At 47.4% G+C, this 14,072-nt stretch overlaps 1 protein-coding gene across 1 annotated transcript in view; it reads left to right on the plus strand.

Moving 5' to 3' along the window:
• Nucleotides 1–14,072, plus strand: part of LOC120926665 (multidrug and toxin extrusion protein 2-like) — a 217,659-nt gene that overhangs the window by 189,548 nt on the left and 14,039 nt on the right. The window contains exon 16 of the mRNA XM_040336789.1: nt 4,177–4,273. Coding sequence (XP_040192723.1) covers nt 4,177–4,273 — 97 coding nt within the window. The remainder of the gene's footprint in view (nt 1–4,176; nt 4,274–14,072) is intronic.

Here is a 14,072-nt window from a genome sequence, read left to right on the forward strand (position 1 = left end):
CCTCCTCTGCGTTTAATTGCAATCTTACCAACTGCTGCTGCTGTTTCTCACACTTCTCCTCTAGCACACCCAGTCTATAGTCCACGACCACTTGTTGCTCCTCCAGTATGCCCACTTTTTGCTCCCCCACCCCCACTTTCACCCGGATCTCTTCCAACTCTTCTTTCAGGGTACTTGTCATTGACATTAACATTTTCTGGATGTCGTCTTTGGATGGGAGAGCCTGGATAAGCCTGCTTAACTGTCGCATGTCTGGTATCAGCTCTGGTTCAGATGCATTCCCTGTGTCCCACATACTTTGTGTGCTCTGTGTGCTAGGCTGCTTAAGCTCATCTGATAGATGTTCACTCCCCTTAGTACTTAGTATAGCACCACTTAGTACACTCTTCTCTCTCTGGGTTAAAGATAAAGGGAGGGCAGGGGGTATGAAGGGTGCAGACATTCCAGCCAGTGTATATAGTGTCCTTGTTTGCTCACTGGGTCCCACAGTCACATCCCCCGCTACTTTGTCATAAATTTCCGGCCCCACTGACCTTATCGCAGCAGAAGATGGTAAAGTACCTCTATTCCAAGCCGTTGAATCTATTTCCACCTCCGTCTGCTCCTCCGCTGGTGATCTTTCAATCTCCCCCGCACGGTCCCGGTCTCCTATGACGTTCAGAGCTTTGTCTACTGCAGCGGCCGGGATAAGGACAGGTCCTGAGGCGACAACACACCCCCCACCAGCGATCAGCTGTTGTCCTTCTACCGCCGCGGAGACAGGTATAGATGTGCTCAAAGTTACTGCTGCAGCTTTAAGGGACCTCTCGGTCAGTGATTCCCTCCTCAGAGCGCTGCTTCCCCCGGCGTCCTCCTGTTGTTCAGCCCCCCTTCTCACTGTCATATAACGAGTGATGTACGAGTGGCTAGGGGCTTGGACACCTCCTGCACGTCCTCCTTGGCTCTTTCCTCGCCGCCGCGACATCAGCTGGCAGGGACCTCTGTTAAGTGCCGCTCTCTTCCCCTACTCAGAGCGGCTCTCCGTGGGGGGAGAGGGGTCTCGGATCTCTGATCTGCCGCTCTCCTGCTTCAGCGCACCCTGGACTTCAGGCTCTCCTCGCTAACGCGTGTTCACTCCTCCATGCTCACACCACCGTCCCGGAAACGGAAGTCACTCCAAGACTTTCAGGTGGCTGTGTTTTCTCCCCCATGGATTTTGACTCTGGTGCTCTCGGTTCTTCAGGAACCTACCTTTGAAAACATCAGAGAGATTCCTCTCTTGACATTTTCTCAGAAGGTGGCCTTTTTGGTGGCCATTACTTCTGTCAGATGGCTTTCTGAGTTGGCAGCCTTGTTTTGCAAGTCACCATACTTGATCCTCCATAAGGATAAAAGCGGTGGTGCGCCCGCGACCTTCCTTTCTTCTGAAGGTGGTTTCGGCCTTTCACCTGAATGAGGACATTGTTCTTCCATCCATATGTCCTCGGCCGGCGCATCCTAAGGTGGTTGTGCTTCATACGTTAGGCGTGGTACACGCTTTGTGGGTGTACCTGTCTGCTGCGACTCCGTTTCGGAGAACTGACGCACTTTTTGTGTCGGCGTCTGGTCCACAAAAGGGCCTGGCGGTCTCGTCAGCCACCATTTGTCAGTGGATCAGGCAGACCGTCATAGATGCCTATGCTCTTAGGGGGGGGCGCCCCCTTTTTGGTCACGGCACTTTCAACCAGGGCAATTGGTGCTTCCTGGGTTTTCCCCGACATCAAGTGTCTGTCTCACAGGTGTGCAAGGCGATAACCAATGTTGATAGAAACAAATATGGAGAAGAAAAAGGCTACATAGTGTGAACCCATATAACAATTTATTAAAAAGATTAAAATCACACTTACAAGAATGTATGTAGATAAAATTTGCAGTGAAATTATAGCCGGCCGGCTAGCACAACCCGTTCACTCCGGGACACATTCTTGTAAGTGTGATTTTAATCTTTTTAATAAATTGTTATATGGGTTCAAACTATGTAGCCTTTTTCTTCTCCATATTGGTTTCTATCAACATTGGTTATCGGTCCACTGTGGGAGAAGTTTTTGGCTCTTGGATATCCTGCCACGTAACCCCCTGGCTGGGGAGTAAGCCGTCTGCTGTCAGAAGATCTCTAGTTGGGATCTTCCCTTCTGGTAAGGGACAGTGTGATTGAGAGGTGGAGGTGTCCTGTCTATCCATGCACTTTTCTGAGGTTCATGCAATTTTGATGTCACTATCTGTTTGAATGGAAAAAAGGAATTTTCTACTATCAAATTACCATCAGATGCACATTTTTTGTTTGAACAATAGACTTTCATACGTTTCATTTTTCTCACCATCAATGTAATATTTCATGTATGGGCGAAAGATTTGTTTTATTTTATTTTACTTTGTACTAACACTACTTTAGTATTCACATTAGTTGCGCAGCTATTTTTCTATTGTACTATTTTGTTTGTGGGTATCTCACACTTTAAGCTGCTTGCATTTATATATTCATTATCCACTTAGATAGCGCGGTATCTTCACATTTTCTCACTGGGTGATCTGACAGGATGGAGAGCGGAGAAAGGAGCTGGTATGTCAATTACCAGCCCCTTTCTTTTCTGAACGAGACACAGAGAGTGTTAGTTACCGAGCGCTCTGTGTCCTGTGATAACTGAGCAAAGTAACCCAACGCGCACGGCAGTTCACACTGCCATATGCAAACTGCTGGGGAGTGTCATACAATGGTAATGACACCCCCATTTCAGCTCGCATATCGCACTGCGAACTGACAGTTAGGACATCGGATCTCATGGGTGTGAACACCTATGCGATTCTGGTGTAAACCAAAAAAGGGTCCTGTGCGTGTTTGGTCCAAATGAGATGCGATTTCAGCCATACAGTTTGTATGGCTGAAATCGCATCGCACAGACATCGCATGTGATCTGAACAGCAGTGTGGTGCAAATCACTTGCGATCTCGCACAGCGCACTAATGTGAACCACCCCTAAGTTCATTTAGCCTTACTGGGTGTAAGTATAAAAAGTGAGAAATCCACCCCTCCCCCACATAATACATCATGGTAATATAGGAATTTTGCATTTGTGATAAGGTGACCTCAGACACACACACACTGCAATATAACAATAATAAGAAGATCACTCAAGCTCAGACTAAATACATCTCCCCTATTCACTTGTCTATGTATATTCTGATGGCTGTTCACTGGAGCATTTCCTCATAACACTGAACTATGGCTCACCCCATATTTTGAAAACATTTAATCAAAAAACACAGGAAAGACAGCCAATCCTGAGAAAGCTGGAGAGGAGAGGGGGATGTGAATTGTGCACTTTTTACAGAAGCTGTGCATGTCTGCAAGCTAGTGCACAAGATATGTAAATAACCTGTCACTTAAAGCAAGGACTTTGGTTTTTATCTGGAAGTCTGTTTTATTTCACTGAATAATAAAAAAGAGGATTGCTCAGCGCTGGATTAACTGTGTGGCAAGACTGGGCACAGATGATAGGAAATCCTATTCTCTACATTGTGACATAAAAAAAATAAAAAAAATTGGGTTTACATCCACTTGTAAACGACCACCTTGTAAAACAACCCATTCAGTTTTAAACATAAATGATAGGCAAAACTTTTGTGTATACATATAAAAAATAAAAATGATAAATATGTTTTTTTCCCTTTTTATAAGTGATCACATTCCCTCAGTTATCATCTGCCTAAGAGCTGAGGGAGGAGAAGCTGCAGCACACTGAGCATCCAAGTTAATGGCTGTGAAGGGGGTCGTTTCGGCACAAGTCTGATCATTGGAGCAAAGCAGGCTTAGTTCCTAGCACATCTAGAGAACTGACCACGTTGTGTTCTCATGCCTAGTGTGGTCAGTTTTTAATAGGAAAGCAAAGCAGAGGGACTGGCAGAAACACCAGGGATTTCACACAAATGAAGCAATACAGAGAGAAAGGGAATCGTTTTCATACAAGTTCATGGTACAACAGGCATATATCAGATATGGAATGTTGGGTTTACAAATGTAACCACCATATCTACAAACTAGAAACTACACTCACTATATTACATTTTTGTTTTTAGGTTTAGATCCCCCCCTCCTTACAACATACTGTATGAGGTTATTATTTGTACAGATTTCACCTGATATAAATTTTACTTTGCCAGGCTAAAACAAGAGCTGGATTGAAACTGAAGATGATCTCTGACCCCACAACTTTACAAACAGATGTTTTGAAATCTACACTTGGCTTGGTAGAAAAAGGTATTTTGACCAAATAAAAAAAAATAGCTATATGTTGCTATATTATTTAATATATGGTAAAGGATGGTTCTTGTTTTCTAAATGTATTGAAGGGTAAAGAAGGAAACAATATAGGCCCGGATTCACAAAGCACCTACGCCGACATATCTCGAGATACGCAGCGTAAGTGCAAATATGCCCTGTCGTATCTATGCGCTGGACTCTGAAACCAAGATACGCCCGAAAATAGGCTTCATCCGACCGACGTAACTTTCCTACGCCGGCGTAGAGTGGGCGCATATTTACGCTGGACGTATTTGGTGCACCCATTGATTTTCTATTCACATATGCAAATGAGGGAGATACGCCGATTCACGAACGTACGTGCGTCCGACGCAGTGCGCGTAAAGTCCTACGTCTGTCGTAAAGTTATGCCCCATAAACAGGTGTAAGTCAGCAGCATCTATGCAGCATCTATGCAAATGGCTGCACCAGGGAACACAAGCCCACGTATTTTACGTAGGACGTGAATATGACTAGGTGTAGGTTACGTTCACGCTGTAGGCAGTGATCCGGCGTATCTTAGGGAGTAGTTCCGACGTGATTCTGAGCATGCGCACTGGGTTGCGTCCACGGGACGGCACATGCGCCGTTCATTCTACGTATCTGTCTGAGACTCAGCCCATCATTTGCATGGGGTCACGCCTCATTTGCATGGCTCACGCCCACTTACGATGACTTACGCCTAAGAAACCCAGCGCAGATTTGGCAGCACTGGCTTTGTGAATCCAGTGCTTGCCTCTCTGTGCTACATCGGCGTAGCGTAAAGGAGATACGCTACGGCTGCATAAATATGCGCCGATGTATGTGAATCCCGGCCAGAATGTTTGTTTGGACATTATCTTTTAGATACCCACCTTATCCCCTAGAAACAAGAGCACTGGATCCTCCTTCAGCCCCGGAATGTTTCACCCCCTTCATGACCAGGCCATTTTTTGTGATATGGCACTGCGTCCCTTCAATTGACAACTGTGCATTCATGCGACTCTGTACCCAAAACAACATTGATGTCCTTTTTTCCCACAAATGAAGCTTTCCTTTGGTGGTATTTGTTTGCCTCGGCAGTTTTTATTTTTTGCGCTATCAACAAAAAAAGACAGACACTTTGAAAAAAAAAGACAGTTTGAAATAAAAATATATATATATATTTTTTACTTTGCTATAAAACACATCCAATAATTTTTTTTTAGAAAATCGAATTTCTTCATCAATTTAGGCCAATATGCATTCTTCTACATATTTTTGGCAAAAAAAATCTCAATAATCATATATTGATTGGTTTATGCATAGTTATCGCGTCTACAAAAAAAAAAAAGTTAAAACAAGAAAAGGGAAAATGTTATACTTACCTAACGGTAATTTTCCTTTCCTGATGCAAGCATGACAGCATATACGTATGGGAAGGCTCCGCCTCCCTGCCCAATCGCACCAGTTATACTATAAAAGTAGGTCTCCTCCCTTACCACAGTATTCTCATACTTTAGTATCACTGCGGAAGGCCTTTCTTAAATGCTCAAGGCCCTTATATTTGTTTCGCTTTTCATTTTTTTTTTGGGGGGGGGGGGCTATATGCTGTCATGCTTGCATCGGGAAAGGAAAATTACTGTTAGGTAAGTATAACATTTTCCTGACACAGCATGACAGCATATACGTATGGGATGTACCAGATCACCAGACAACAAGGGTGGGTACTGCTCAAGTGTTTAAGAGGATTAGATCTATCCCCTCTAACGACTTAGAGATTTATTGTAGTTACAACTGCTGGGTCCACCAGAATGGACCCCCAACGTGTTGAATGTAGAACAGGTCGTAGTTTACATATTAACTCTGGAGGAACTATTTTGGAGTTCCGTCAATGGATGCGCAACCAGTTTGGAAGAGCTGTCTCTGCCCTAGTCTGATGAATTTGTCCTATCCATTTAGGCTTTGACTAACTTTATCCGCACAACTGCGATTGTCTTCGTTGGCCAGCGAGATTGTCCTTTTCCGATGCTGTTAGGCCTGATGAGTCTATCGTTTTTCTCCTAGAAGAAGGATAATTTTATGTCTCTCTTCAACCTTGAACCTCTTTTCAATGTTTGTGGAACTTCAAACACTTTAGTTTGGATCTGCCAAAAGGATGATGATGTTCTAACTCAGGTTGCCAAGATACCAACCTTTGTATAGTGTTGAGGAAGTGACTAGAGCCATTTTGCCTGCTCATTTCAGCAACAAGGTAGTTTATGGTTTGACACTTGGATGTTTGATATTCTTCTAGATCTACTCTACATACAGTATTTGCCTAAAGGAATACTTATTCCATGTTACTGGCCATATTTAGGATGTCTTGTCCCTCTAAATGGAGAGTGAGATAATGTGTCTCACACTATTTGGAAGACCCCATGGTGGAAAGAATAACCTGCCTAGGTCTTTCGGACTTGGTTGCTGAGATTTGCAACCGTTACTGGATCCCAGAGAGTGAAGACACGACTGAGTTTCAAGTATCCTTTAATGCCGTCTCTAGGCTTGCTTGTATACAATTCATTTCTGAGGCCCCGTACACACCATAGAATCCATCCGCAGATAAATCCCAGCAAATGGGTTTCAGCGGATAGATCCTATGGTGTGTACACGCCAGCGGATCTGTTTCCGCGGATATATCTCCCCTGGGATGGATTCCAGCAGATCGAATATTTCCTGACATGCAGAACAAATCCATCTGCTGGAGTCCATCCCAAGGGATGGATCCGCTGGTCTGTACAGACTCACCGGATCCATCCGTCCGAAGGGATCCCCCGCATGCGTCGTAATGATTCGACGCATGCGTGGAATTCCTTATATGACAGCGTCGCGCACGTCGCCGCGTCATAATCGCGGCGACGGCGCGACACGTCATCGCAGGAGGATTTCGGCGCGGATTTCAATGCGATGGTGTGTACACTCCATCGCATGAAAATTCGCCGAAATCCTCGAGAGGATTTATCCGCGGAAACGGTCCGCTGGACCGTATTCGCGGATAAATTCTATCGTGTGTATGGGGCCTTACAGTAAGGAACAGAGAATTCCATCCTTTAAATTCTGTAGGTTCTTCTCGTAGCTAATGTACTTGAAGTCTGGAGTAGGCGCTCTGACCTCCATTGGATTTAAAACACCAATGGCGAGACCTCAACTTCTTGGTCTCCTGTATCTAGAGATAACTTGTATGAATTTGGAAGATACCGTTGGCACGCTGTATGAGGTGTTGAATCTCAGGAAGGAGAATAGGAAGTTCTCGGATCTGAGACTGTACCCGTGGGCATCATTGCCTGCAAGCCACAGGGCAATTATCGTTATCACCACTGAACGGCTGCGAATCTGGATAAGGATCCTGGAGACTTTGTTGAATATATACGTATTGGCTAATCTGCCGACCCAGTTGGCTGTCCTTAGTTTATCTGCTTCCACCTCTGGGAAGCCACCCAGGTTACTGTCAGACCAATATCTTGATAGCCTTACTCGTTGCCGATCCCTTGACCGTCTTTTGTTTGAGACTGTCCCTTGTCATCCAACGGCTTTTGTATCTTACGCCATCTGGCCCTAAGTTCTAAAAAACCCTAACCTAACATGCTGGGAGATACCTCTGACAGAAGTTGACTAGTTTTGCATTCCTTCTTGCCAGCTGAGATAGGCCTTCCCCATTTTGCTGAGTCTTTTCAGCATAGTTGAGGCTCCCTTTGTTGTGTTTCAGAAAGACTTCAGTCTGTGACCGCTGTAACTCTGGCTTTTGGACACCTTGTCCTTCATTGGCATGAATACCCAACGAGTAACAACTTGTGATGACTGGTATGCTGAAAGATTAGTTAGCTTAGCTACCTCAATAACATAAAGTGCAGCGCAAACAAAAATTATACAAAACATGAAGTGACATCTTACCTGAACTACTGTCACATAGCATAAACACAAACACATCCAGATCTTATACAGGGTTACCAATCAGCAGGCAGCTCAGCAGTTCCCCAGATCCACCCCACGCTGATGAAGTCCCGCCCACTGGGACGTAACGTGTACAAGGGGGAGGAGTCGCGTGACGTCACCCGCGATCGCCGCCTCACGTTCGGATTCATGTGCTGTTTGTGTATCTGGATACCTGGAGATCCAGGACATGCTGTTTACCACACACTTTGCCGCGAGTGTCTGAAATTGTGAGTTTTATACTTTTGTTTTAATAAAACGTTTTGCCATACAGAGAGCACTAGTCTTTCCCTTTTCTGTATTTGCATAACCTTTCCTCATTCCGTGGATCTGGGGAACTGCTGAGCTGCCTGCTGATTGGTAACCCTGTATGAGATCTGGATGCGTTTGTGTTTATGCTATGTGACCTAGCCTTGGGTCGAGTAGTTCAGGTGAGAGGCCATCTTTAATATCTGGTGGAGGATCTGTCCTGTGGGTCACTGATCTTGGTATTTTTGCACACAGTCACGATTGGATTGGAGCTTTATCAGTTTTCTTTTTTCACCAGTGCACTATATGGACTCTTTTGATCATTTTATGTTTATTTTATTGTAAGATGTCACTTCATGTTTTGTATAATTTTTGTTTGCGCTGCACTTTATGTTATTGAATCTGCTTTGGGACGTTTTATTTGAATTGATCCTTCAGTGCTGGCTTGCATTAGTTTTGATATTTTTTCTATTTTTCCAGCGCTGAATTCTTTCCTTTTTTAGCTTAGCTACCTCCCCAAGAGGGGACATTTCTCCTCTGTGGAGTCATTGGCCCGGATTCAGATACATTGGCGCATATTTACGCCGGCGTAGCGCATCTTATTTACACTACGCCGGACCAGCGCGGAGAGGCATGTACTGTATTTAGAAAGATATTACTCACCAAGATGCGCCAGCGGAACGTATTTTCGACGGCGTAAGGCGGCGTAAGGCAGCGTAAGTGGGCGTCACCCCATGCAAATGATGGTCCGACCGTGTCGCAGAGAGATACGTCGGGCTTATCTTAAACGGCGCATGCGCTGTGACGACGACGGATTGTCTGCCCCCATCAGCGCATGCGCACAACTGCGCCCGGCGTAACCCCTAAGATACACCGGCCCACTGCCTACGCCCAGTGCATAAATACGCCCAGACATGCGCCGGTCAAGTGCAAAAGTACACAAGCATTTTTGGGTGCTAGTACTTTTGTTTTGAAATATGTCTGCACCAGGTACTTCGACGGACCGCAGAATGACCAACTTCAGCCCTCAGGAGAAGGCTATAATTATTGATGGCCTCTCCCAATACGGCGCCCGCCTCTATGGGGCACAGAGTGGCACCACTGAAAAGGACGAGAAAACGCGGATATATTTGGAGATCACCACACAGGTGAATGCCCTCGGCTTGGCGGCTAGGGAGCCCAAACATATTCGGAAAAAAATCAATGATCTGCGGCGACTGGTCAAGGAGAAGCTTGTGGCGATCAGGAGGCATGCCGCTGGCACAGGAGAAGGACCAGCCGCTAATATTTCCCTGACGGCAGATGAGCTGGTCGTTGCCAGGTGCCTGGATAGGCAGCTGGTGGAGGGCTATGATTCTGTGGATCAGCCCTTGAGGACAGGTAAGTGTGTTTTATCTTCTTTCTGGTGTGTAGCATGTGTGGGGGGGCAAGGAAACATGTGACAAGTGTGTGGGTCCACCAACATGTGAATGTTTTGTGTCATCCACAGATGTGCAGGATGGAGCTGGGCCGTCATCGGCTGATGTGCGACCCACGCCATCCGTGGTGGAGAGTGCCCCTACCTCACCTCTTGAGGAAGTGGAGGAGGAGCACGTCGGGATAGAGGAGGATGCATTATATCTTGTGGAGGAGACCACCATACCTGGTCCCTCCCAAACATCCTCCCCCATCAGGGATAGCCCCTCAGGGGCCACCATCCCCATCAGGGATAGCCCCTCAAGGGCATCCTCCCCCATCAGGGATAGCCCCTCAAGGGCCACCATCCCCATCAGGGATACCCCCTCAAGGGCCATCCCCTCCAGCTGGCCCCAAGCCTCTCCTGCCCCTAGGAAGGCTTCCCGAAAATCAAGGGGTGATCCAGAGGAATTTGAGGATCATCTGGCGAGGGACCAGACCAGGCAGACCCGCCATATGGGTTCCCTAGCGGGTGATCTGCACCGCGTTGCAGAGAGCCTGGCTTCCTCGCCCGAGAGCCAGGCTGCCTGCACTGTCGCTGTGCAGGAGGCCCTCACCCAGCAGGCTGGCCAGAATACCACCATCAACGAGAGCCTGCAGGATGTTGTTGGCAACGGCGCAGCCCTTCTGACCTGTATGGTGGACCTGCAGGCCACCACATCTGGCCTTGTGACTGAGGTCCGGAGCCTGGCAGCTGCTGTCCATGAGGAGGGGAGGCAGACAAGGCGCCACCTGCACAGCAACACCACCCGCCGGCTGCAGATGCAGGCTGCCACCAATATCTACCTCCACCGAATAGCTGTGGCATTGGAGGGCAGCCAGGCAGGCAGGGAGAGACCGGGGGATGTTCCACCACCAGACGCCCCCCCCCCCCCCCACCTGAGGCTCCCCCCAGGCAACTGCGGCCCAGGAGCCTAGGCACTGGACGTAGCCCACGACAGGGCCGATGATTTTTTTGCTGATGTTATTTTATACTCAAGTGCCAAGTTTTTTTATTTATTTTTAGACTCAGGTGATGAGTGTTTTTATTATTTACACTCAGATTATGAGTTTTTTTTTTAATCCCTGCACACGGGGAGTAGTGCAGACTATAGTGTGACTGGTGTGTGAATGTGGGGGGGGGGGTGACACTCCTGCCGGCAAAGGGGTGTCACCCTCGGTCGTTGGGGAGAAATTATCCCCACGGCCCGTGTGAATGGTGTATGAATGGTCAGCAACATAATTGGAGCCTTGTCGTGGCGTTGCTGCTCACAAGTCCTGATTGGTTGACTTGGGCTAATCCAACATGATGAGGATGTGGGGTGTGTGTGCTAGGGACCACAGTGGTGTGCATGCGTGCATTCTCCTTGTGCCATGATGAATGTGTGTGTTTAACTTGTAAAGAAGCCTACCACGAGGCATCTCCTGACTGCTCTTCCCTCAGCAGACAGGGTACCCTCGGGCAGGGGGGGGGACTGTGTGGTTGGGGGGTCAGGTCATCACGTAGATCAATCTCCAGGCCCTTTCTCATGGCGTAGTTGTGCAGAATGCAACATGCACCGATGATCTGGCACACAAAGTTTGGGGAATACAACAGGGTCCCCCCGAACTTATCCAGGCATCGGAAACGGGACTTCAGGATGCCAAAGGTGCGTTCCACCACTCCAGGGGTACGTGTGTGTGCATCATTGTATCTTCTCTTTCCTCTGGTTTGGGGATTCCGGAATGGAGTCATGAGATGGGGTCCAAGTGCATATGCCGCGTCACCTGTAAGGGAAAAGACAGGAGGATGTTAGCCGTGCATGTGCCCCTCGTGATGTCTGCTTCATGGGGGCGGACAGTCATGCCTGACACCCATGTCACTCACCAACCAGCCAGCTGTCCCCTTACACGTTCTGTTCAAATTCTGTTGGGATGGTGCTTTGACGGTATATGAAGCTGTCGTGGCAGGCCCCTGGGTGTTTGGCACGGACGTGCCATATGAGGCATCGGCTATCACCTGTACGTTGATGGAATGCCAATGCTTCCGATTGCAGTATATGTGCTCTGTGTCACGGGGGCCGTAGTGCCACATGGGTGCAATCAAGGGCCCCCACGGTGCATGGGAATCTGGCAATTCTGTAGAAATCTGCCATTGCCTTCTGCCGCAGATGCTCCTGGGTGGGTCTGATGAAGTGGTGGGACATGCGTCTGAGGATTGCGGGGACAACCTGGTGCACACATCTGCTCATGGTGGATTGTGACATCCCAGCCACAACTCCACTTGTTCTTTGAAAAGATCCACTGGCGAGGAAATGCAGTGTTGCCAGTACCTTGACCAGTGGCTGCACTGCATGTACGCGGTGTGTCTTGCTGGTGATGTCATCATGCAGGGTTCTGGCTAATTCCAGGATGGCATCAGGGCTGAATCTGAAGATGCGATACACCTCCGAATCCCCCATGCCAAAGACGTCAATGCGCGTTCGGTATATCCTCTCCCGTGCCCTCCTACGTGCTCGTCGACGCAGTAGTGCTATGACCACGGCTGCCCCTGGCATGTTGGCATACAGATGTGTTGTCCTGCAAGTGTTGTTGCTCAGGTCATCTGTAATGGTGCTGCTGTAGCTGCTCTCCAGCTGACCTGTGCAAATCTCGTGAAAAGTTACCCCTGCTTTATGAGGGGTAACTTTCCACCGGACTTTCCACTTACGCGCACCGCGAGTAGCCTGCGCCGGCCAAACGTACGTTTCTGAATCGGCGTATCTCACTCATTTGCATATTTGAATACAAAATCCATGGGAGCGGCAGATCCGTCCAGCGTAAATATGCGCCTAAGCCGCGCCGGCGTAGAAAAGTTACGCCGGTAGGAAGAAGCCTATTTTGAGGCGTATCTGGTTCTGTGGGTACGGCGCATAGATACGACGGCGCAAATTTACACCGCACATCTCGAGATACGCCGGCGTAAGTGCTATCTGAATCCAGGCCATTGTTTCTAGCGCGGGAAGTAAGTCTTTCTTTACTACAAAACCAGTTAATATAGCTGTCAACCTTGCTTGGGCCCCATCGGACCACATGGGTTATTACAGGCTACTTTATCGCTCTTGCGACCGTGGGATGCAACCAATGGGAAAGAGCCATTTGTTCAAATGAGATACTTATACTGTTGCTCTCTCTGAGTGTAACTTTATTTTTTTATTCATTAACTTTTTCCAGAGAGTCAGAATTACCTCCCAGTAGGTGATTATTGTGATGAGATTAGTTGGTCTCTCGAAGATGGCTCCTCCCGACTTGATTAGAGTCTGTACTGGGACTTTTCCCAGAACCTGGAAGCCACTGCACCATTCTGTTGTCCAAACAAGACTCACCAGAAGTCCTTGTGCCCGCAAGTCGGCCCTTACTGGACCCAATATCCCAGGAGATTGTGGAAAGGTCACTGTCTGCAAGTTTAACGCTTAGTTGCCAAGTGAAGCTACTTGCTGAAACATGGGTATTTCGAAGTGTGTATACCTTTTACACACACGCCCTTGTGAACGACCACCACATACAGGGTATACAAAGGTAAATACCGCCCTATCATCATCATCACACACCTACAGTAGGTTGGACTAGGTTTCCAGTATTATGACATACAATTGTGCGATTTTACTGTGATTTCTATGCGTCTTGAATCAATGCCTGTGTATTCTTGATGTCCACGGTCCCCAGTTAGACCACAGTGGGATCAAAAGTAGTGTAGGGACTACTTTGAAGTCGCAGCGACTTGGGGGTTCGCACCGCTATGGACAATACTCCTTAAAAATCCTGGAGTAGGATTTGTGGAGGTCAGGCCTTACTGACGGCTGGAGAGATTAATTGCAATGATGGCCTATGCAATTCTTTTGGATCCTCATCCTTCCTCTTGTTATTCAAGTTTTACTTTGACTAACGCCCATGTAATCACAATACTTATGCTCTGATGCATCATGGAGGGAATGCAATGAATTGGTAGAGGAATGAAAAAAAATTCCATTGGCTTCCTTAATGCACAGGACTCACGGATCCTAAGCTCAAATTTACATCCAACTGTCAGCTGACCCTATTGGGCGGCTTGGGTTTAGGCAAATAAAGATGATTATTGATTCTTTATTCTCCGCTATAGTTCTCCCACGTTTAACTTGTCAGTCTTTTG

Source organism: Rana temporaria, chromosome 2 (assembly GCF_905171775.1).
Source record: "Rana temporaria chromosome 2, aRanTem1.1, whole genome shotgun sequence".
Classification (NCBI taxonomy): domain Eukaryota; kingdom Metazoa; phylum Chordata; class Amphibia; order Anura; family Ranidae; genus Rana; species Rana temporaria.